This window comes from Pelmatolapia mariae, linkage group LG7, assembly GCF_036321145.2.
Source record: "Pelmatolapia mariae isolate MD_Pm_ZW linkage group LG7, Pm_UMD_F_2, whole genome shotgun sequence".
Lineage (NCBI taxonomy): Eukaryota > Metazoa > Chordata > Actinopteri > Cichliformes > Cichlidae > Pelmatolapia > Pelmatolapia mariae.
This window is the reverse complement of record NC_086233.1, coordinates 56,147,794-56,173,089: the sequence shown is the minus strand read 5'-3', so window position 1 is coordinate 56,173,089 and position 25,296 is coordinate 56,147,794. Positions and strand designations below refer to the sequence as shown.

Below are 25,296 nucleotides of genomic sequence, written 5' to 3'. Positions count from 1 at the left end.
AAATAAAAAGATATTTTCAGTTTTTCAAAATTCATTTAATGTAGCAGCAGGATTACAGATATAAACAAAGAGTATACAAATGTCCAGACAAAGGCAAAATTACATGTTAATAATAGTTCAGATGTATGATAACACACCAGGTTTGACCTTTATCCCTACTGCAGGGTCTTAAGGCTAGATACTAAAGCTCAAGCTACACAGAACGGATACAACAGAACTGTTGGAGAATGTGAAATAGAAGCGAACTAGGAAAAGTGAGCAAACTGATTACACACAAGATACAGCTCACACTATTGGCAATTTAATTTATCATGGTTGCCCCTTTTGATCAAGCGTTTCACAGCAACAATAGTAATGTTGACAAGCACATCAACACAAAGTTCTCGATTAAAAACAATCTCCACTGTCTCGTCCCTTTTACCTCACATGTACAAATCTCATGAGGCATGAAAAGCATTTTCAATAGAAAACAACAAGGTGACAATTCACTGGTGAAGCTGCACAATATTATGTTGATATCTTGCAACGGATTGAGAACATGTTAAAGTATAACAGTTACGGTTATGTCCGTGTCAGGGGGAGGAGAGAGTAACGGAAAAGCTTTCGGATGTTAAACAGTCTTAGAGAATAAAAAGGAGCGATGAGACAAAAGGGACACCAGTAAACACAGCAGAGCAACGTTTAAGTTATCAAGGCACACAAAGTTCTGTTGAAAGCATCACAATTGAAATCCAAAATACCCCTGCAGTATATTTCACATTTAAATATACATGGATATTCATTTACATGACTGAAGGACAAAAATATTATGCAAAGATTTGTGTGCTCTTTTCAACGCCTTTAAATCAACACAGTTTCTTTTTTTTTCTGCCCCCGGTGAAGTGGCTATTCGACAAAGTCGGACTGAAATTAATAATAATAATAAAACTAATGGTCGGTTTTGAAATTACACCACACTCAAAAACAATTTGACCAATGTGCAGTGACACAAATGACAGCTGGTGCCGCCCTGCCCATCCCCTTCCCTCCGCCTCAAAATATATCTTCTCTAAGCCTAGAATTGGTCCGATGTCAGATGTAGAGCAAGCTCCATTCCACACACCATGAGGTAAAATTTACATTCATGAAACCGAAGTCAAGGGTTGGCTTTCTGTGTTGGTATGGCTTTAAGAGGCATTACTGTTCCGCACTTCTTCCACAACATCATGTGCTCTTTAGCTCCCCTAACTGAGAGGGATGGAATGCTTGGAAACATCACTACTGCACTCTAACTTGATCTACAGTTAATGGACGAGTCAAAGTGCCATTTGAGATGCATGATGTTAAAAAAACAAAAACAAAAGAGGAGTTTAAAATACAAAACGCCCACACAAAACACACAGAGCACAAAAAAGAGGAGTAAACTTCACGTTATGTTCTACAGTTTGCGTAAAGTCAATATCATGACAGTAGATTTAAGTCTAACATAATCGCTTGATGTCCACTTACATTTCTAGTTTCAGTCATAGACTTAACAATAAACCTGCGCTTCATTTCAGGGGAAAAACCAACAAAACACTAGCAGTGATAGTTCTTTGCTATGAGCAAAAACGAAAAAAAGTTTAGTTTTACAAAAATACTCTACATTTTGATACATGGATTACAAAATTCTAAAAAAGATAAGTTACTTTTAAAATGGATCACTAACAGCTGCAAAGATAAAAGAGTATGACCATGAAAATGTAAACAATGCATGTGAGCAATGCGATTCTAATGTCTGAAGTCTCCAAGAAAAAAAACGTCCTTTTTTTTTGGGATAACGCCAAATTGGCTAATATTAGATTTGGAAAGTTCAGCAATGTCGACTCTTCATTGAAAAATAGAGTGATGTATCAAATTGGTGGAAATGTTAATGAGATAAACTGATCCATGAAGCAAAGTACCTTCGCAAAACTATCAGAAATCTTGTAAAAGAGCAAAACAAAACAACCTCCCCAGCATGCTGAATTGTTAGCCATGTGAGAGCTGCATTATGTGAACGAACAAATGCAAGTGAGTAAACGTTACGATGGCGAGGACAAAATGGCGACCATTCACAATCAGGAGCTTTGGTATGCCTGGGTGGGTGCACTCCAGTCTGATCCCTCAACAACAGCCAGCACTGTAGACTCGACTTTGCTTCCAAACTAAAAACGAACGCAAGTGCTATTGATAGTACAAACTGTACTAACACGACGACAGAAGTGTCCATTACTCCTCTACATAGCACCAAAGATGGAATCAAAAATGGCAACCTCTATGTAACAGATTTCATCTACCAGTGAGCCCCTGTTCACAACACAAAGGACAGGAGCCAGCTTCATGCGGCGCCAACCTGCACGGGCTACAAACAGAAACAAAAACTTAATATCGAAACACAACACGAACAACAGTAAAAACATTCCAACGAGAAGAACCGAGACTTAGTACAAAATAAAACAAAACAAAACAATGAAGATCCTTCATGTACATTTACAAACTAAATGAATCAGTATTTCAGATGTGTTGTCAGTGTCTAAAACACAAAAGGCCTAGTTACCACTCAAACACTGACAAGTGACAATGCCGTTTGTGGGAATGGCTGTTTTTGGATAGACTTGACTGGACCACTGGGACTGAATACAAAGAGGGACTCAACAGTGAGCAGACGTTCTATACAAAGTTGTCTAGACCTCAAAAATACTCTGACATGAGAGAAAATGTAAAAATGATGTATCTATTTGTACAAAGATGACTGCTTTCAGCTTTTTTTTCCTCTTCTTCTTTTTTTTTTCTTTTTTTTTTAACCCCACCCACTGGACGTTTCAGAGTACAAATTCATCTTAGATCAGTAGAGAGCTGTGGACGGATATAAGGAGTAGCAGGTTACACAAAAGAGGTTATAAAGTGCTTTAGATAAAATGTTTATAAAACCACACAACACTCCATTTTCACTAGTGGAAAGGTTTTTTTTCTATCCACATTTAACTGATAAAGAGTTAACTTTTTCAAAAGCAAAAAAAGCAAAAAAGAAAAACAAACATACACACTAAATAGTTGAATGCTATTTAAAATTTCACCAAGAAAGGCCTGCACATAAGAGAACACTGGGAAGTGCCAAGCAAAGGCCACGTCACATTATTCACCAGGATGAATCTCATTTATGAGTGTGCAATATTCCCTCAACTCACCAGGGTGCTTTCAGTAACACAATGTCTTTACCGGACTTTTTGTGATAAAAATTAATTTCATACTTGTGGTGCCGACACTAATATTAAACTGCGCTGCCTCTCATAATAAACCGCTTGACTGCAGACTCCACCCATGCCAGTAAATGTTATTAAAAGAAAACATGAAACATTACCCTACAAAGAACTGTACAGTCTAATATTCTGTACTCTCAGAGCAAATTTCATGGCATTTTTTACATATGCAAATGTAAGCTGTTTATTAACAGCATGATTGTTCATATTCTCCACAGCAAAAGAAGTTTAAATCTAATTACTGTGACGTGATTTCATCCCTCTTTTTACATCAGCTAATCTCCCAAACTGACAAAATAAAACACAAAAAAAACCACCCACTGTCTCAAAGTGAAATGAAATCTTGGGGAGTTTACACACTCAAAATGAGATTCTGCCTTTATCTGACAGTTATGTACAATCTGATATTCCATAACTGACTGTTTTTTATTTTTAAATCTGCCTTCACAACACTCTCCCATCACTGCACCATTCCTCTGTCACCATTCCTCTGTTGCTGACATTCTTTATCCCTTTCCTGTTTTTTTCCCACAAATATTTTTATCCTCATCATCATAATCATTACCACCACCGTCATCATCTCTTAGGCTCACATTATTTTAAAAAGAAACAGAAAAAAACCCAACTGGCAATAAAACACTGCATTTGTGCGGCTGAATAAAGCAGTTATTACAGGCCTCTCTGATCCTGCAAGAGGGGTAATAACAAAGGTGGGTTCATTAATTCAAGAACAATGGATAAATGGAGGCTACAGTTAATGATAAATATTTCTTAAAAACAGGTCACATGAACTCATGATTTGGGTTTTCAGTAAAAAGGGCAAGTAATTCTTAAATATTTAAATGACTTTTTTTTTTAAGCATTGGCACAAACCCCTACACACGGCCGTTTTTAGGGTGTATAACTCTGAGCTACATACACATCACTCACCCCCTAAGTGCTGACAATGGTCCAAACAATAATCACTGCTTCTGTAGGCTTTCCAGTAGGTCCTCAATTTTATCCATGCTGGACGATGTTGATATGGATGCCTGCAGTTGATTCTGTAAGCTGCTCTGTATCTGTGTCTGTAGACTGGTGTGCATTGGTGTTGGTAGGCTCGCTTCTATGTTTCCTTGTAAACTGGACTGAAGGGCTGTTTGTGTGTTTGCCTGCATTGCGTTCTCCAAGGTGGTCTGCATTTGTGCCTGAAGGGTGTTCTGCAAGCTGCTATGCATGGTAGCTGGGATTGGGGAGGCAGTCTGGGCCATGGGCTGATCCAGCAGAGTCTGCATGTGACCGGAGTTCTGGATTTGGTTCTGGGCAGGTTGGCTGGGTCCAGAAGAAGTGAGCAGCTGGGATGAGTCTAAAAGAAAAAGAAAATAATTTTATCCATCATTAAACAGTAAATGTAGCATATAACTGTAGCAATGGAGTAACACAAGAAGCATATGGATTAGAGCTGTGCCTGACTAGATGACTAATTATCACTATTGTCACTAGTGGGTACCAGACATACTAGCTGTTTAATCTAATTCTTTCAAATTTTAATTGATGCCAAATGCCTGTATATTGTTGTGACCTGGATGTTATGCAGCCATCTATCACCAGATGGAGCATCGTTGATGACAAATGCCATAAATCTATTAATCAGGCTTGATTTTTTTTTGTTAAGACTATTAGGTCTTTTAAAGGCGAAAGAATGAGTTTGCGGGTACAAGCGGTACCCTTCCTCTGAAGGGTGGATGGACTCTCCCTGAGTGATAGGGTGAGGAGTTCAGTCATTCAGGACGGGCTCAGAGTAGAGCCGCTTCTGCTCAACATCAAAAGGGGTCATTTGAGGTGGTCGTCTCCTGAGTAAGATGTTCCAGATGGGCATGTCCCACTTGGGATACACAGGAGAGATTAGACCTTTCGGCTGGCTGTGAACAACTCAATGTTTCTTCTGAGAAGTTGGAGGTGGTGGCTGGCAAGAGGGATGTCTGGGATTCTCTGCTTAGGCTGCTGACCCGTGACCCAACTTTAGATAAGCAGAAGCAAATGGCTGGATTATTTATTGATTTGTTCTTTTAGATTTTAACTTTTAATTAAGTGGTTGTCAAGAGTTTTTGAACAAGGTGCATCATTCACAATGCACAGCCCAATATGCAACACTTTTCAGTTGCAATTTATTCATTTCTCGGATGTCAATTTGTCATATTTTAATAATATGTGAAAATCTTTTTTAGTACCATGTTTTCTTATTATATTTAATACTGGACTATTTTAAGTGTTTTGCCTTTTCTTCATTGTCTGGAGTAAAACGTGAAATATTCATAACGCAACATGTAAGCTGCCGCACAGTTAAGAGGCATGATTTATTGTTGATAGATGTGATTAATGGTTTCAAATGCCTTTGTTTAGAGATTTTGACATTGTCCATTATACTTAATATCAGCGTGTTTCTTAGTTTTAGACTAGTCGGTTAGTCTAATTTTTTTATCCCTCTCATTTAGTCGACTAAGAGAATAGTCACCAGGAACCGGATATGGATATATACAAGTTAATAGGTCGAGCATGATAGTACCATATTCTTCAGAAAATAAGAATTTAACACGGGTAACTTTGATTTACTCTACATTAAAAGGTGTAGAGGATCAAAACTGTCTTACCATTCTGAATGCCAAAAACAAACAGACTGGCCTGTCCTTGAGAAGCCACATTGCCACCCACAGATGTCTGGAAAAGCTGCTCTGGGGGCTGCTGACCAGGGCTGGCTACCACACCCACACCACCCTGCACCACAAAGATGGTTGTGGCGGGGGCTGGAGCCTGGTTGTTGAGCTCCTGTGAGCCAATAGTACTCTGCAAGCTGGACAGATTTGTCTGTGGTATGAACAGCTCCACAGGTTGATTGTTTTGGACGGAGCTTGAACTTGGGCCCACTTGCATTGGCTGCTGTTCCTGGAACAAGCTCTGTTGTTGGTTCTCAGTGGTTGTTGAGTTGCTGCCCGAAGAGCTCTGGTCTTGGAAGGACATGGGCTCTGCTGTATCTGACTGGGTGATTCCAACGCTAATGGTCCCCATAGGGGAAGAGCCTTGGGTCTGGGTGCTAAACAGAATAGTAGGGGCGATAGCCTGTGGGTTCAGATCTGTGGTGCAGAGAAGCAGACCTGTTTGCTGTGGTGCAGGGTTGCCCTGTGAGTGATTGGGAATACTTTGAAATAAGGAACCCTGCTGGCCCATTGGAAGCTGTGCTGGTTGTTGTTGGTTCTGCTGTGGGGACTGCTGCTGATCCATTGGGGTGCTCTGTTGCTGCATTTGAGACTGCGGTTGATTTTGAAACATTGAAACAGACTGATGTTGGCTGGCTGATGTCTCCATGGAGGAGATGAATGCCAGCTGCTGCTGTTGCTGGGGCTGATGGTTCGGCGTCAGGTATAGGGTTGATCCTGTGGACTGCTGCTCTGAGTTGAGACTGCCACTAGTAAGTACGGTCAGGGTATTCTGGATGAGGGCAGCCTGGACCTGCTGTTGGGACCCCTGGGTTTCAGCCATGGGCCTAGGCGACTGGAAGAGTTGCTGTGGGGGGGATGTGTGTGAAGGAGGCTGTGTTGGGAAGCTAGTCTGGATAGTAAGTAGTTCTCCAGCCTGTTGAAGGAGAGAGCTGGCCTGAAGGTGTTGCTGTAAATTCTCCAAAACCTGCTGCTCTTGAAGTTGCTGCTGTTGCTGTTGTAGGTTGCTCAACGCTTGATTTTGCTGCTGCTGCTGTTGTTGTTGCTGTTGCAGCTGATGTTGCTGTAAATTGGTAAGAATATGATTTTGTTGTTGCTGATCCTGAAGCTGAATATTGTTTAGAACTTGCTGTTGCTGATTTTGTTGCAATTGTTGTTGCTGTTGTTGAATATTCTCCATAATTTGCTGTTGCTCTTGTGGCTGTAATATAAGTTGCTGTTGCATCTGTATGTTGTTGATGACTTGCTGCTGTTGCTGCTGAAGGTTTCCAAGTATTTGTTGCTGTTGCTGCAGTTGCTGTTGTTGAAACTGCTGTTGTATTTGTTGTTGCTGCTCCTGTTGTTGTATCTGTAGCTGTTGCTGTGCTGACAGTGAATTATCTGTACTCCCCAGTCTAAGGCTGTTCATGTTCTCCTGGACATGCTGCTGAAGGGATTCTGCAGAAGGTGTGGGGCTATACAGCACAGAATTTAGCTGCTGCTGAGCTACAGCTGCTTCTAACACCTGCTGGAGTGTGGTGTTACTTCCCCCCTGGAGTTCTCTAACTGCCCTTTCCAGCTGGGCCACCTCTTCCTGGGGAAAGAGGGAGACCTGGGACTGCTGTGGCTGTGCCTGAGAGGAAGGTGCTATCTGTGGCATGGCCACAACCACCACCCCTGCACTACTACTGGAACTCTCAGGTGACAAGCTTTCCTGAGGGTCTCTAAGGAACTGCTGGGGGACTTCTGGTGTCACAGGTGGTATTGTGGTGTCTCCTGACACAGAGAAGGAGGTTGTTGGGGCAATTTCTTGCTTTTGTATCGTGCTGAGGGACTCTAAGCTAGGGAAGACCGGGGGTGCCTGGGGAAGGTCCACATCTTCTGATGGTAAGGGCATTGTTCTCTGAAAGGACTCTCCACCTGGATGAGGACTAGAGCCAAGGTCCAGAGTCTGCTGCACTGTGATGAGTGGATCAGGGGATGACTGAGAAAGAAAAACAGTGTTACAGACTGTATTTCTCAAGTAAATATTTTAAAATCTCTTCCTCAAAAACCAGGGGGTATATCTTACTTTGAAGACCTCTGTCGATGGTGGATTGCTAGACACTTCCATAGGTGTGTCCTCTTGCCGTTTGGATGTCTGGTCAGAGATTTCTGTTTGTTCAGAGGGCATAGATTTGATCGGGGTATCAAATAAGCAGGTCTTGACCATGGATATCCCCTCCGTTTTTACTGTCAGGACATTTGAGTTATCAGCTGGAGGTAAGAGTGGAGAAAAGGACTGTTAGAATGTGAGATGGCAATGATTAGCTACTTGAAATCTACATGAGGAGCTTAGCACACATGACAATACATGACCAGCTGCATGTTCCATGTTTGTAATGGATGATGTGGAGAAAAAACCCCATCCAACACCAAGCACAAGGCAGTTTGCAACAACCATGCAAACCAGGAGGGTATTATCTACTTTTACCATGGCCACTTGCCATCAAAACGCTTGTTGTAATCCAACTAAGAATGTTATTTGTTAGACTGCGCACATGGCAAACAGCTACGTTGTGTTCCTGTTTTAAACTTAAATTGAATCAACTAAAATTACTAAGCTTCAGCATCCAGCTTAAAAAGGAAGGAGTTTCCAAAGTTCAACCAGGAATTTTAAAACCAAGAAATAGATGTTTCTGATGATGGGCGTGACAGCAGCAAAGCATTTTGACACATTCTGTTAGTAAACCTATCCAGCGGATTACATAGCGTTCTGTGTCTTAAATATGGAGGCTGTTTTTGACACCCTGCACCTTCACCGTTTCCCTCTCACTCTCCCACTCTTACCTGTGATCCACCTTTCTTGGATTAAAGGTAAGAGTTTTCTTGGTTTCTTCTTTTCCCCTTGTCACTCACACTCAGGCTACCAGCTTCACCGTGCCTAAAATTACTTGAACCCACACAAAAGTCCCCTTTCATCTTCCAACATTACGCTGATATGGACTTATAGATTCACTTAAACAGGATTTTCAGTGAGTTAAACAATTCCCGTTTTTATCTCAGCTGGTGGGGGGCTTTGACAGTTCTGTGCCATTGTGAGCTTTAATTTTTTAAATGAAACACAAGAAGAAAAACAATTAAATAACCTTGTAAAGTAAAAGCCATAAGTGTCTGTTTTATTAAATGTATTTGACATTTGCAGATTTCAAGTAAAACAATACGATATTCCAAGAGTTTTTAGTAGAGATCACTTACAATAAATCAACTGCTGAGACTTATAATTATACATTTCTTAAATGCTACATCTCCTAAAATAACAATAAAACAAATAATTCAGATTATTTAAATAAACTACCATCCTGCTACTACAATCCCTTGTTAATAATAAGATCGCTGAATGCTATGCCACCTGTTCCAGACACTGGCTTGGTGAAAAAATGCTCCAATGTCAGGACCAATTCTATCTGCTACACATTTACATATTAAACCTTCATCTGTTAGTGGAAACACATAGGACTGCCAGTGATCCCTACATCTCTTTTTGCCATTAGGGTAAATGTGTCTGTGACAGCAATAATTGCGGCATTGCTTAATCAGCCATTAGATTTGCCTATATGATTGATTATAATTGTGTAGTGCTATTAAAACTTGTTATAACTATCTGAAAACGGTACTATGTTAGCTCTATTCACGCTCTTCAGAACAGAAATAGCCCATAAGTGTCACACTTAGCAATAAGTGTCAACATTTAAAAGCCATCAATGCCACGACGGCTGAAAATCGTGAACTATGTAACTTTCATGCATAGGCTGCTTGCTGTTACCTGAGTCTGGAGTGTAGGTGAAGGGTTGGGCTTCATGTGATCTACCGGCATTGGTCATCACAAAAATACCCACAGAAACAGGAGAAGTGATTGACTGGTTGTGAAACGGAGGGACTGTCACTATCAAATGATTCTGGAAAAAAAGATCACATTTTTGTGTCAAATGTATGCCAAAAAACAGGTTTGATACAGCAGCTTAGATTATTCAGTGAAAAACTCAAGGGGATCCCCATCATCCCCACTTGCATATACCTGATGGAAAAGATCCATGTCAATCTTTGCTTCGGCTTGCCAGGAATTATCATCTGAAAATTCAAGAAGATTTGAGAGGGTTTATATGCAGAAAACCATTCACACAAATGACATCTAACTACAATGCTACTGACAAAAGAAATTGCTACAACACCTGTAATGTTCTCCTGAAAAATAACTTTGGTTCCTTTAAGGAAGTTCTTTCCGATTATAAAAACTTCCTCGCCTCCTTTCACTGAGCAGCTGTGGAGACTCTTTCTCAGGATCTCTGGCACTCCTGCTGGCTGAGCTGAAGAGTAAAAGAAGACTCAAACTATCATTAATAACATAACATAAAACTAAAACACATATCATAAACATTAGCCATCAAACTGTTTCAGGAATCCTAGTTGGCTGTTACTCACTGCAGAGGATCGGCGATGAGGGAACCTGTAAAGTCAGGGTTGATCCATCAGGCTGGGGGATGCTGACTCTGAAGGCCAACCTGGCTCGTGTACTCTTCTTCTTGGATCCTGCAACACCAATGCGGGCTTCGACATCTGCATTACGGAGCTTTAAAATTCCTACACAGTCCACCCTGTAGAAACAACACAGGAAGGAGAAGGAAGGGATAACTAAATATACAAAAGCACATACCAAATACTTTTTAAATATCAACACTGCAAGTAATAACTAGTCTTTAATCATCTGTAAGAACTCCTTACGCAAGTGTCATGTCATTGCTGGGCTCCAGAGGAATCTCAATAACTGTGGTGCCTTCTATGTCCACCTCTTTGCAAGCAGTGGTGTTGCGTCCTGTCACTCTGCATGCCTGGTAGAAACCGTGAGGCTTCACTCTGCCTGCATCATTTGCTACAAACACCTGCAGCACAACTGATTCACTCACACCTTCCAACTGCAGACAAAAAAAATAAAAAAAATAAAATTAGTTTTCCAGATTCTAATAAAAACCCCAAAACAAACAAAAAAACAAAACACCTCAGCCCTGAAAGATTTTCAGTTAAATATAAAAGTTTTAATCATTTGCCAATCAACTCAATCGTAATCATTTATCTGTGAGCATTATTCATGGTACAAAAGAAGCATGTGATCTGTTCATAACCACTGAGCCATTCAAGAGCGATGTCAAGAATTTATTACTTTAATAATGAATACAAGGCAATCACTATTCATTCACTATCCCTACCCTGATTTATCATCAATAGGTAAAGGTACTTGTTTGGTTGTTTGCAGTGTGAGTACTGGATTTACTGTTGATTTAAAAAAAATAATTAAAAAAAAAAGAAATGAAATCAAAGAGACAAGTAAGTTATCCATGTTAAATGCTAGCTATTGAAATATGAGAAAGGAAACAAGCACGTGGGCAATGCTAGTACAATTTTTCTCTTGCAGTACTCCACACTCAGTGTATTGGTTATATTCGATCTTATTCAGCAGCTTCTTCCTTAGGTGGTAATATTTCGTTTGTTAGGAAGCTGCTGGAAGCTTTTGTACTCCAACCTTGACAGTGGGGAATCCTTGTTGGGTACGATCTTTGACAGAACCTCTGCTGCCCTCAGTCAGATAGCGAGCTCTGTGCTGGGTCTCTGGCTGCACCAGGATCTTTAGCTCCTTCCCATCACTCCTCTGAGGGAACTGAGCAGACAGTGACCCACCTTTCACTGCAGTTCCTGACTCGAGAGAGCTGCAGAGGACCAAAAATGATGATGACATTAGTGTGACATCCAAGAATCCAATTACCCCAAGCAAAACTTTAATCGACCTTAATGTATTCCTACAAAGGGGAGAGGTACTCTGACCTAAAGAGACAGAATGTACTTTAGTAAGTGTCACCATACCTGGATATGGAACTGGTCTTATCTGTGCCCAGCTGAGATAGCACATAGTGAGGGGCTTTGGCGCTGTCAGCATCAAACACATCCATGCTGTCTTCTGGAGGAGCAGGTTTGGGACCGGGCCGCTGGCGAGGAGTGCGTTTTCTAGACTTGCGCGGCACCTCCGTGTTGTCATTGTAGGAGATGGAGCTGATCAAACTGAAGTTCGAGACAGAATCATCGGCCCACATGCTGCTGCTTTGCTCCGAGTCGGGACCTGGTGCACCAGATATGGTAGGTTCCTCTTGGCAAGACATCTGGCTGTCATCAAACAGATCCTCAGGTGGTGGGGATATGCTCAACACAGTCCTTCGCTTTGATGGAGTGTTCTGGGGCTGCTGGACTCCTAGCCCCGGCAACGCTCCCGGCCCTACATCCCCTACTGTAGCGTTTGCTCCACTGCTGCCTCTGCTGGGGGCGCCCTCCGCACCTTGCATCTCTGAAACACCAGCGCCATCTCCTCCGCTGGAGTGGAGATGCTGGGCAACCTTGAGATGGTCTGACGATGAGGTAGAGGGGCCAGAGGATGTAACGCCTATGGCGAGGGAGGAAGAGGCAGAAGGGCTGGAGGTGGAAGAGGTGGCATCTGTAGTAGTGCATATAGATATAAAAGTTAGGACAGATGTTCACCACATAGCAGGCTAGCAGTCCCATTCAAGCAGCTGAATTTGTGCATGATTTGTATAGATTTCCCCTCTTCCCAACTCTAATTTCAACAAACTGTTGTGGGTTATGTGCTCTCACTGTGCATGCGAGAGCTGTCAAGCACTGACCAAATGTTCTGAAGTTAAAGTTGAGAAGGGTACTATAGGTCCCACAATGTTTTGATTTCCTACAAAACCTCTGATTAAAAATCAATGTGACAAAACTGACATGCCTTGTTTACAAAAACAAAAGCAAGCTACAAATTGTTACATACACATTGCCAGAAAGAAAAATAACAAAATCTGGTCAAACTTTCTTGTACAGCCAAATTTGCAAGCTAATAATGTGGCGCCAAATTAAATTTGCCAGGTTTACAGTAGAGTTTGTGCAATGTGCATTCAATAGTAAACAGTAGTTTGCGCATGCCAATTGGAATATTTGGTTGGGACTGAGCGTAGCCATGGAGACAGAATAAACAAGCCTCTGACCTATGGAGCAGTGAACTGCAGACCATTTTATATGCAGACACTCCCTGCCTCAGAGGGCACTTCCTGCAATAAAAACGAGACAGCCAATGAGCAACAAGAGAGCTGATCATTCAAGACTTAACTTCTGTCAATCAGTAAACTGGATGAGTTAATATACTGAAGGAAGGAGTATCTTTTGAAGTTTATCATTTATAGACACTCGGAAGCACGTTTGTTTGGTTAATGATGATCTAAAAGACATCACATGAGTCATGCTTTTGATCAGCACTGCTTAGGGCCAGCTGGGTCAGACATGATAGTAAAAAGGCAGCGTAAAAAAAAAGAAAGAAAAGAAAAAGCGCGCTCTCTCCAACACGATTGTTCACCGGTTAGTTTGCTTTTTAGATGAAAAACATGACTAGAATCCTTCACAGTTTTAACTGATGTCAGGAACATCAAAATGCACCATGATCCAAGATCAGGCCATTTTCTTTGCTTTTGATAAGTGATATTCAAAAATACAGTCCAACGTTTGCTGGGGCAACTTCACTGTTTCATGAGTAGACAAAACCATTGTAATTAGTGAAAATGTTAGCAACTCTGTAACATGAGAGTCAAACACTTGTGCACGGTTCACGGTGCAACAGATGCATCTCTTTTACTTTTGTTAAAGGCATTTAAAACTCAAACTATAGAGAGGGCAATACTCAAATAAAGCGAAAGAAATTGAAAACGTGAAATGCAATATGCCAACTCTAAAACACTATATAACGTCATAACATGAGGGATGTCGTAGGAGATGATTTGGATCTGTAAAGCTGAGACAATCTGATGTTTTTTTAAATTTACATTAAGAGCCAAGGGAAAAATAAAATTTAGTACAAGTGTCAAAAAGTTATAAAAAAAAGAAACCCAAATCATCGGTGAAACAATAAATAAGAGGCCATGTCAGCATGCAAACGCTGCATTCTGAATTAAAAATTTTGATGTAGCTGGTGTTTGTTGTCAAAGATGCAAAGGTTGAGTCTGCTGTGATGGCAAAAACTGGAGAATTCAAATTGGTATTTATCTGCTCAGCTATAATACATAATACATACAATAAATGATCTGAACTGTCATTGAATAATATGAACGGCAGAACACTTTTTCCTGGTCACACTCAAAAGACGCATAAAATTACTGCCCCTGGCCTGTGGGACACGCTTTCAGGAACCTGGCCACAAAGAGTGTTAAATGACCAGTTAAGAGTAGTTAAGACATTAAGTGAGTTTAGACATTAGTCTAAAACACTACATAAATATATATTTTTTTAGAGATTTAGATTTCTACTGTGAACTGGTTAAGTGAGGTGGTAGAGGTGTGTTTGCAGAGTGGGTGAATATAAAAGGTGAAAGGCTGTCATGGTGCTTGATACGTTTTGAAATTTTTTTATTAACACTCTAAAAAAAATCAAAACATTGAGTGGTTAAAATGTTGCCACTGTAGAGTTGGTTCAGAGCAGCTTCAACTCCATTGTTTAAAATACTCTCAACACTGCCTCCAGCCTCTGTACCAAAGTACACAACACTACTGAGCACACAGCTGTGTGGAGTTAAATGATATCTTCACATCAGGTGCTAAGGGTGTTAAAATTTTTCACTGCCCGAAAATAGCGAGTGTCAAGTCAGGCTTCATAAGCAACGTCTCTTTCCATGCTGCTGCTAGTTAACAGGATCGCCCACCACTAACAGTAAAAGATCCTGACAGACAACAACACAACAGACATCAATACGATATAATATTGGAAAAAGTGAAAGTTACAACATATTAGGGCTGGGCTATATCATACCGTTCACGGTAATACTGGTGTAATTTTGGGCAACGACAGGAAAATGAAATATCGCGATAGAATATGGGTAAAACGCACATGCGCAGTGCCTATGTTTACATACGCACATGGCGGCGACGCAGAATGAGAAGAGCAAAAGTGGATCGTTAAATGAAACGGATGAACCAGAATTGGTTTGTATAAAGCTGCAACTTCAGTGGTGTGGAACTGGTTTAGCTTTCGCCCGTCAGATACACAACAAAGCACTATTTTGGTAGAGCATGCTAACGGGCCGTCGTTATTACCGTGTTGTTTGGAAAATACGGCACACTTAAAATCAATCCTTTGATTTTTCTGAAAATCGACAGTGCCCCTTATAATCCCGTGTGCCTTATGTATGAATTCTGGTTGTGTTTACTGACCTCGAAACGATTTTATGTGGTACACGGCGCTCGAAAATCTGTCAAATGTTTTAGTACGACTTTGCTAACCTATGAACCCGCACCGCTTGATGGATTGTCGGAGCATTACGGCTATTGTAGGCAGGAGCCTCGCGGAGTGATACGTACTGTGCTTCAACATAATATTACCGTATTGTGTGTGTATAACCTCTTTTTAAGTTTTGTGGATATTATACATGGTTATGCTGAGGATATGTCGGCCAATTTCCACTGGAAATGCCTTTTGGTTAAACTGTCAGCAAGGAATTTGAACTGTTACATTTTTATATAACTTTAATGCACATAAAAAACAGCTGCTTGTTTAAGTGAAAATACATTAATGGGGTTTTTTGCACTAATAAAGTTGTGGAGTTGTAAAGTATCTTGGTCTAGTGTCAATTATATCGTCAGTTATATCGTTATTGCAAATTTTCAAATGTATATCGTGATAAATATTTTTGGTCATATCGCCCTGCTCTACAACATATATTTGAATAAATCCTGTGTTTAGCTGCACAGAAGGGCTTTAGAACTAAACCCCGACTGACTTGTTGGTGCTGTACCCTTGTATAACATGGGGTCCAGCTGACACGTAATAACCATGTATCGTCATGTCAGCAGTTTTGAAATACTTAATACACACTAGCCTATATAAATCTCCTTTAGTCACAAATCTTGCCTCGGAAACTGATGAAAGGGTGAAGTTGCCCCCAGTCACTCAAACAAGGCCACATTTCTTTACCCCTGCTGACTTGGGTAATAGTTTGTTACAGGGAAACTGATCCCAGATCATGGTTTTCATGGGCTGAGCAGGTAGCTCACCTGACGCCAAGGCTGCAGAGGGGGGAGGTCCCGCCTCTCCCCCACTATTCTGGCTCATGGTGGGTGGGTCTGTCTGGGTGGACGACGGCTGGAGCTGGAGTTCTTTGGGGAGGAGGTCATATACCGACTCTGCCATAAAGGATGAGCAGGAGAATACAAATTAGTTTCTGAAAAATAAATGAGATTATTGGTAATTAGAGGACAATGCAACTAAAAAAAGATCCATACCCGCTCTTCTTAGATGAAAATATTCTGTTTTTAAATACCCATTTTCAGCAGGTTTCCCTTTAACCTGTTAGGAACGGTGGAGCATGATGAAATTAGCAACCTTCAAGTTACAACTGCTCCCAACTTTTTAAAAATAGAACAAAAAAAGCCATCTGCCTTTATTGTCAGTTAACTCAAATAGGTGTTGTCACAATTTAACCCTGGAAACATGAAGCACACAATGTTCTAACTTATTCTACTGAAAACAAGGCCTCAAGGGTTGCATAAGGCAGCCGTCTTAGCCTCAAACTGAAGCTAATGCAGAACTGCTCTCAAGCACAGTCCAAGTAATAATACAACCGCTGGAGCTGAGTTCTAGAAATCGTCACAATTCTTCGCAAAATAGAACCTTGCCAACAGTCAATTTCACTTCCACTAATGCAAGCTTCATGGCAAAAACAAAACTCCTGCAGTATCTCACCAAAACTGGTTGTTTCCTTATTTGCTTTTCGAAGACAAGTGGAAGCAATAGTGCAATCCTCCCACATCTCTTAAAAATTCTGCAGTCAACACTAGCACAACACAGGGTATCTTATGATGAACTAAATTAGCCTCCCGTGGGGTTTGGTGTAATAAAACCCACAGAGTCATGAAGATATTTAATGGCAACATGATTCCTTGTAGACATAACGACCACTGCAGCCACACTGGAATAAATCAGATCTGATGCTAGATAAACACATGATTAGGTAGTGCGGTTGCTAAGAAACAGGCACCTATCAACACCTTGATATGGATATTTCAGCTTTGCATTGACAGCACCAAGGATGCGTAGTAGTCATCTAACACTTGCCTATGATTTTGTTCCCAACAGAGCGATGAAGCTGACAAGACACATGATCTTGCACTTCTGTGATGTCAGTGATGGTGCTGAACTGGTGGCAATGCATCACCAAAGTTCACACAACGAACAAATGAAATCTCCTATTGTTTGCATCAAGTCCCCTTACAGCACTGCTGAATGAATAGCACAATCTAAATGTCAAAAGGCCAGAGAAAGTTTCATTTCTTTTTCTTAACAAATATAGAAAGCGCTGTGATATTTCACAGATCTCGGTGAGATCAGTTTCCTGTGCAGCTAGAAAAATAAAACGTGGATTTCAGTGAACCTGTTCACAGCGAGCTTCAGAGACTATAGAGAACTGCCAGCAACCGTCTAATTGTGTACACGAATATCACAACAGCCCTCAATCTTTGCCTGTGGTGCGTGGCATGAAGAAAGTGAGTCTTTGTTGCTGATTGCATTACAGATCGACTGGCAACGAGACATGACCTCAGCCTTAACTAGTATCCCTATGAACAATAGAAGCATGCATAGTGGGTCCACTGAACATGTACTGTCACCTGCTTTGAACCCATGTATATGCTTCAGTATTCAATCACATGCAAACAAATGTTCTCTTCACAGACTCCCAACACATGCGCAGGAGTAGCATGGCACTTCTGCTAAATAAGAGCAGCACATAATAAAAAACAAAGGACAGAAATTGCTGTTCACTAAGCTGGGTACCCTCTTGCCAAGGTTGGCAAAAGGCTTACATGTACTGGACAGATCAAAAGGAGTCCACACTGTGTTAAAGAATGTCACTGTTGGCCTGAAAGGGGTATAAATCACCCGTTCTCTCTGGGTGCTTGCTGGTCACACAGCAACACAAAACAACCACAGAAAGTCAAACTGTAAAAGGGTTCATTGTTCATAGGATTTTTTCTTAAAAAAAAAAAAAAAAAAAAAAAAATCAGCACACATGCACTACAAATGGTTGTTTATTAGAAATAAACTTTACAGAATCTTATAATCTGCTTGACTACAACTCAGAGCTTCACTAAATTACCCCTCTAAAAGTTCGCCACAGTGCAGTTTAAGCCTAAAGGATTTACTCGTGATGGGAAACCTACCCAAGAAATGTTTTCAAATCAGAGGCATTTTAAGGAGTCTTTTATGAATCATAAAAGCCAAAAATAATGATTAGCATGTTTACCTGCAGCACAAATTTGTTTAAATGTGCACAAATATTAGGTTGAGACACACACAAGATTCAATTATCTTGTGACACAGGCCAATAACCACACATTGTTATTGAGTCAATCATTTTAGGTTCATAAATGCACAGATTGGATTGCTGTCAGCGATTTAATTTTTACTTTTGAAGCACACTTTCCAGTTTAGGGTGTGCAGTATATGCAAAAGAGTGCTTCTATGTTCAAACCGTGCTGTGGCTTGTGCTCGTGGAGACTTGAAATGAAAATGATTAATTGGAGCCTTATTGTTTTCTCTATTCTCTCTATTATTATTCTCTATTTTCTTTGAATTTAAAATTCCATCTAAAGCAAAAAAAAAAAAATGCTCATAATAATCCATCAACTAAACAGCAGCATTTCCAAATGCTTTTTAAACAGACTCCGTGGGCTTAGAAGCCGTTTTGCAGCATATACAAAAAATCCTGAAGTTTGAAAACAAATGTTATCTCAATTTTAAATGTGTGAGAAACAGTATACTAAGTGCTTCAATTAGTGGAAACGCCATACTAAGAAACTGCTGCAGTGTCAACAGCTGCTGTTTGGATTTTGTTGCACACCTTCTCCCGCACGTACAGCAAAGTCCTTGAAGCCAGTCTCGTCAGTCATCACTCAGCAGCCGTCCTGAAATGCCTCCAGGAAAATTATCTTTAATTTTATTCGTCACCTGTGCTTAACCCTAGAACACTAACGTCGGATGATTTTCGTCCACGTGCTTGTAGTCAAATGCCATCTTTTGTTTATTTCTCCCACAGTTGTCAGCGATGCACAGAGGTTGTGCCTTCTCTGGACAAGGCTCACACGACAAGGAAGGGGTGGGCAGAAGAAAAAGTTATGTCTATTATTTAATTTTTAAACAATATTTTCGTTTACGATTCTCAGTTTATTTATTTTTTACTAATTTTGAAGCGTTTATATAGGGTCCCCCAATGATACTGTTTTCATTTCATGAGACGTTGTTTAAGGGGAAATGTAACAAGAGTACTTCAATTTGCCACATATTGGGTTACTTATTCTGATGGGAAGTATGTTTTATCAGGCATATGATATCCGGTAAAAAATACCTGACATTAGTGACAGTGTTATAAAACTGCACATAAGTGTTCTAGGGTTAAGAACTGCCCTCTGTCAAAACAGATAAAAACCTCCTTAAATGTTTTCTGACCAATCCTTAAAATAGGTTTTAAAGTTAACTCTCCAGTTCACAAAATACACTTCCTGCACTACATTTTGGTCTTATTTTGCTTTATAGTAGCAAGTTTGACAAGTCTGTTTGGACAAATCTATAAGCTTGTCCAAACAGTAGCCTGCAGCACACTAACCTGCCAGGAGGTGGACTGACTTTAACCTATACTTAGAACAATTAAATTACATCATCACATAGTTATGCACTGCTCACATTACACAAGCCTTTAAGGTTTTGCCAAATAGCAAGGGCACCACTCCATTTTTATTCTTTAATGAAAGATGAGTAGACAAGCACATGTTTGGTTTGTTTTTTCCATGTTAAAAAAAGGGGGGGAAAGAGGAAAAATGCATCACAACTTACCTACAGTGGTGCTTTAATTATGGTTTTGAACACATAACAATATGGTCAAGCCAGAGTAGCGACATAAAAGCTACTTGCCACATTTAAACCACAAAGAATGCCATTTTGGCTTTTAAAGCTAACTGTTTATCTTAAATTTTAAATTACTGCCAGAAATGGCCCAATACAATTTTTATTTGCTTTCAGCCTGCTAGTGCAAATCAGATGGATAAACAAGGTTTAACAAAATTACCTAAACTACATTTCTACAGTGTAAATTGATTGTACTGTACTCCTAATCATAATTTTATGGTTTCTGCTTGTGGCTGTAGCTATAGAGGTGAGCATGCATGGGGATGTGGATGTTAGCAGAGGGAAACCACAAGGTCACATTAATTATTAAACAATACCATACAAAAGATGGTCCTCTGCTAATATATGTAGGCAACTTTGTGACAACTAAATATCTGAGCAACAATCAGCTGCTTCTAAAAGTAGTCTCTGGTCTCTACAGTGTACAAACTGAGTCTACATGTAATACGTGCCATACGCATTTCGACTTTTAAAAACAGAAGCTCTGTGGCCTTTAACTTGTGCCCTGTCCCCACTGAACCTGCCATTTGTCCACCTAGAGAAACTGTTTGGAAGTGAGGCTGAATTTCACTGGTCCTTGAGGATAAAAAACAACAACAAAAAAACCCCCGGAAACCTGCGTCATGTGGGGAGATTTCAACACTCTACACCAAGCAACAGCTAGCACTGTCTGATGTCCAAAAACAACTCTAAGGACATTGTATTAAAAGAAAACATATGGAGATGATTGACTTTTCTACTCCTGCACAAGACAATCTGCATTTATGAACAAGCCGCCAAAGGTGCACCGAAAAGGCAAACACAAACTTGATTGTGATTTAAAGTTATGAGGCAGCGTGCTTTAAAGGAATATTTCGAAGAGGAAATGTCTCAGGTGATTATGAATACACAGATATGTGCACATGCACGTCATGCACATAACAGAATGAAAAATTAACTCCAGTTTCATTAATAGTTCACCATTTTATTGCAAGCTCAGCGGTCCTTGAGGCCACAGATACCACCTGGTGTGTCTAGGGGTTATTATTTATTAATTTCGGCATGTAAGAAGCACAAAGGCAAAATCCCCCCCACCCACCCCCAAAAAAGGAAATCAATAATGGCAACATTAAACGAAGGAGTCTTAAGGCAAATGACTACAGTGAATCTGTACTGCTCTTTCAATCGATTCAAATGCAATTTGTTTCAAAAGCCGACTATGCAGTGGTGTACATCAGAAAATTGGCACAATGTACGCTAATTTAAATGATGATAAAGCACTTTGGATGTAGTTTCCAGTATGTAGCCCTTTGCTTACTTTGTCTAAGTAGGTATGGCCTGTTGAAAAAAAGAAAAAACAGAAAAAAAAACCGAAAAAAAAAAAACGCTGTCCACCCCTGAGACTTTTTTTTTCTTGGAAGCCATAATTTAGCTAATGTATCCTAATGTAAACCATTTGTACACAGATGAAAGCAGCAACATTTTTCCCTTTAGTTACAAGTTAACTGACATCCATCTTACTTAGTCACCAGGATACATCATATATTGCGGCACGTGAATAGCATTGAATGGGATTCTGTGCCTTGATTCAACATAGCCAGAGTAAGTAGCAAGAGCTGGACTTGCACACTGTTGTCCCATTACTATAAGCTGTTGCAAGCTTTTTTGTTGTCCAACACTTAACGGCATCGTTACTTTCCAATAATCATGGTTTCATTGAGTGTCTTGTAATAAATTAAATATTTCAAAGGGTTTCACTGGAAAGTACTGCTGTCTTTAGACTGTAGTGAAGTCAGCCCATGCTTTACCTTTAAAGGACGGCCAAGAATTACCCACAAGAGTGCAGTCATTAAAGTGGAAGGCAGGGCTATTAACACTAAAGCAAGGGAGAGTTTACTATTGGCCTACATTTATACCTGAGAGACATAACAATGGGAGAAGGGCCTGTTTTCTTTAAAAAGAAACAAGTGAATGTCTGTACTGAGTGTAAACATATTACACAAAGCAAAGGCAGCGAGGGACAAGTGGTTAATGTATCCTGTATGTAACCTGTGGGAGAAATGTGTTGTGGAAGTAAATCTCCCTTGTGTATATGCTACAAACAAAACATGCTTTTTTTTTTCTTCTTCTTTAAAAAAAAAAAAAAAAAAAATTACAGTAATGAGAGTAACGTAAAATCTGTGTCCTGACATAAGGGAACAATGAGGAGAAAACCAGTATCCCACCCACACCAATCACAACCACTTACTAGAATATCTATTGCTTTTACCATTGGTTAGTAACGATTGTAGTAGAATTACACATTCTCCAATACCCAATCCAATAAGTGTTTTCACTTAAACATTGTGCTACTTTCCTGTGAATTAAAACATCTTTGCAGTGAATTGTTGTTCACCTAGCCTAACTGGATTTCCTAAAAGCAAAATAGAAAGTCTTTCACTCAATTCACTGTACATGCATGATGGGTATGAACAAAACTTTTGTTAAGTATGCTGACAATTTTTCTGGACCTCTCTTTATGTCCTGTGATTACTGGACACTTATCTTTAGCCAAACAGACATGATCGAGTACGAAAGTAAGTAATTTTTAGGAAGGTACAGGTATGCTTTTATGAGCGTCTGAGTTGGTGTTGGATGATCTTGTTAGCAACCACTGCACCGTTTTTCTCATCCTTTGTGCATTCATTATACGCCAGTCTGTGGTGTGTTTTCATGCGGCTGAATCACCAGGTTGTAATGCTTTGCAATGCAGACACAACTCTACAGCACTCTTTGCACATAATTTCTTCTAGGTTAAACGTCCTTTAGACTAAATTCAAGTCATTTCCAAACAACGACTCATGCTCCACTTCGGGGGACAAGCTCTACACATTTCGCTGTGCTAGACATTTAATTTCAGTCATTGGCTGTCTTCTAATGCACTGTTAGTCATCCAGGTAGTCCATAAAAGTTCAGTGGCTTTAATGCACTGCACTGTGTGGGAAAGCAAACATTTTTAATATTGCTTGAACACGTTTATTTAATTGTAGGGGGTGAAAGCATGTTCATGATTAATCAATTAACTGGGCAGCCCTAATCTGTATATCTGTTGGGTAGGTATTTGGTTTTCAATTTTGGGATTTCAGCACTTGGATTTGGAAATAGCATCCCAGTTTGTCTGTCTGTTCATCACGTTTCAATTCACTTTGCTGTTGCTAACTCATTTTTTGCTAGGTTGAAGCCACTTTTCATTTCCCTCTAGCAGATTGTTTTTCAAATCAGGCAAAGGGGGGAAAAAAAAACAAAAAACAAAAAACACGTTACAGTTTTGCTCGAGGGCTTGCTCTCCTCACACAGGAACAACAGTCTCTCTGCTGTGAGAAAGGGGAAGAGACTTTTGTTTCTCTCCGAGTAATCGTAATTTTTATGTAAATATAGCCAAAAATCACTATCTTGATCATTAGTTATATATTTATGGTGTATTGTCGCAGTAATAAAATCAGGCACGAGTTCTTGAGCTGTCCAGGTTCCAGTAGGACCCTGCTTGCTTCTCAGTAAACCCTGTGATACCATTTCTATTTGTAACTTCTGAGATTTCACATTTTCCTCAAAACAAACAAACAAAAAAACAGAACCCACTAAATAATGCAATATATTCTGGCAGATTGGTCAGTTGTCTCCACTCACCCACATAGTCTGACATACATGAGCTCTCCCAATAGATCGTTGATGAGCATGTCTGTTACCTTGACCCCAACGTGAGAGCGCACACCCAATTACAGAGATATAAATAAACAGTCATCATGTGATATGGTGTGACCATATGGCAGTCTCAACTGAGAATTTCAGGGTCACAGAGCAAAGCTTTCTGCTGGCTCATGAGCACCCTATACATAGCAGCCAGACAGATGTGGGACCAGCAGGCAAGTTAAGGCCCAGTCGGGTACAAATAATATTTGAAAAAAATAAAAAAGGAAAGAATAATATTCGTTAATGTGATTAAAATGTAAGGGGAAAAACCCAAAGGGGTGAAATAGCACCATTGTTTTTAGAAAAAGTAATATGCATAAATTCTTGTGTCTCAGGTTACATTTGCACTTTAGGATCAATAGCTTATGTACAAGCCTCCCTCATAAACAAGCAAATGCATGATAGCTGCCTGAATCGAGTAAGCATATTCAATGACAGTTGCTTTGCACATTAAATTGAGGCGATGTTTAAAAAGGGGAAAAGACAGACTTACAGGCAAAGTGCTGCTCTAACCAAGCTAAATGCAATATTAGTTAACGGTTTTGCACTCCAGAGATGCAGCAACACCCACCTAATAATAACATAACAGTTGGCTGACAAGTGTGCAGCGATATTAGAGGCAAAATATATTTTGGCACTAGAGGGCCCCTTATCCTGACAGGCAGAATAGCACACTCTAGGCTTTGAAGGGCCAATAACTGCATTCTTTCAGTGAAACCAGAGAATGTGAGGAGGATACCCTGGCTCGATTCCACCAAACAAACCAAAACAACAGAGGGACTGTCACTCGCTAAAACCAAACAAGGAGAAAACACAGGACAGCCATGCACTACTTTTCCATCCATGCGATATGCGCACACACAAATACACACCTCTGCAGAACCCGAGCACTACTTAAGTACCTTAAACCACGGAACAATGTGCTGGGTAGGCAGCGACCTCACAAAGCTGTGTTAGCTCATATAGGCACCTAAAATGATGCTAGTCATCAATCTGCATGACAAGTGTAACCAAAAAACACACATAATTGTTGTTATATTTACTTTACTATTCTAACATACCATGCTTTTCCACGCATGTGACATGGACAACTAACCAGCAAGGATAGTCGAGCTGACTAACTATGCTAGCTAGTCTTGCTACTAGCAGAAAAGAGGCTAACCATTGCTAGCTAGCAGCTTAACATGAGCTATCAAGACAATCATATTAGTTCCCATTAGACAAGGACAAAACGGATTAGCGACCTCACAGTAACCTTCCTTTAGATAAATCTTACCTTTAGAGTATAGAGATTTGGGGGAATTGAGGTCGATATCCGAGCTAAGGAGGGATATAAAATCAGAGGGCATCGCAGCGCTTCATCGAGGGGAGGAGAAGCGGACACTCTTTAGTAGAAACGAAGTCGGCTGCTCCTGGCGGATAAATATTACGTTTTACAAGCGGAATGTTTTAATATACATAGTATAAAATCGCAACAATCTTAAGGCGGCAAAAAGAAAACTTTCAAAACCAAGAAAAAAAAACAAAAACGTTATCTAGCACGTCTCACGTTTGTGTGTCTTTGCTGAGAGGAGACACGTTTCGTGCTACGTTGAGACGAACACACACACCGACACACAAACACACTCGATTACAGCGGG

General features: G+C 40.2%; 1 protein-coding gene across 2 annotated transcripts; it reads right to left on the bottom strand.

The window, feature by feature from the left end:
- Positions 1-21: 21 nt before the first annotated feature.
- On the bottom strand, positions 22-25,260 carry nfat5a (nuclear factor of activated T cells 5a). Of its 2 annotated transcripts, XM_063479857.1 has the most exons (13): positions 25,206-25,257; positions 24,933-25,068; positions 16,045-16,173; positions 11,828-12,449; positions 11,490-11,673; positions 10,694-10,884; positions 10,394-10,566; positions 10,144-10,278; positions 9,990-10,042; positions 9,738-9,870; positions 8,004-8,188; positions 5,891-7,916; positions 22-4,605 (listed from the first exon to the last, which is right to left on the bottom strand). In XM_063479857.1, the coding sequence occupies exons 2-13, from the start codon at positions 25,003-25,005 to the stop codon at positions 4,223-4,225; spliced, it is 4,287 nt and encodes a 1,428-aa protein (XP_063335927.1). In that variant the 5' UTR covers positions 25,006-25,068; positions 25,206-25,257; the 3' UTR covers positions 22-4,222. The 2 variants fall into 2 exon arrangements, with proteins under 2 accessions (XP_063335927.1, XP_063335926.1); XM_063479856.1 differs by having other exon boundaries at positions 24,933-25,260.
- Positions 25,261-25,296: the final 36 nt, after the last annotated feature.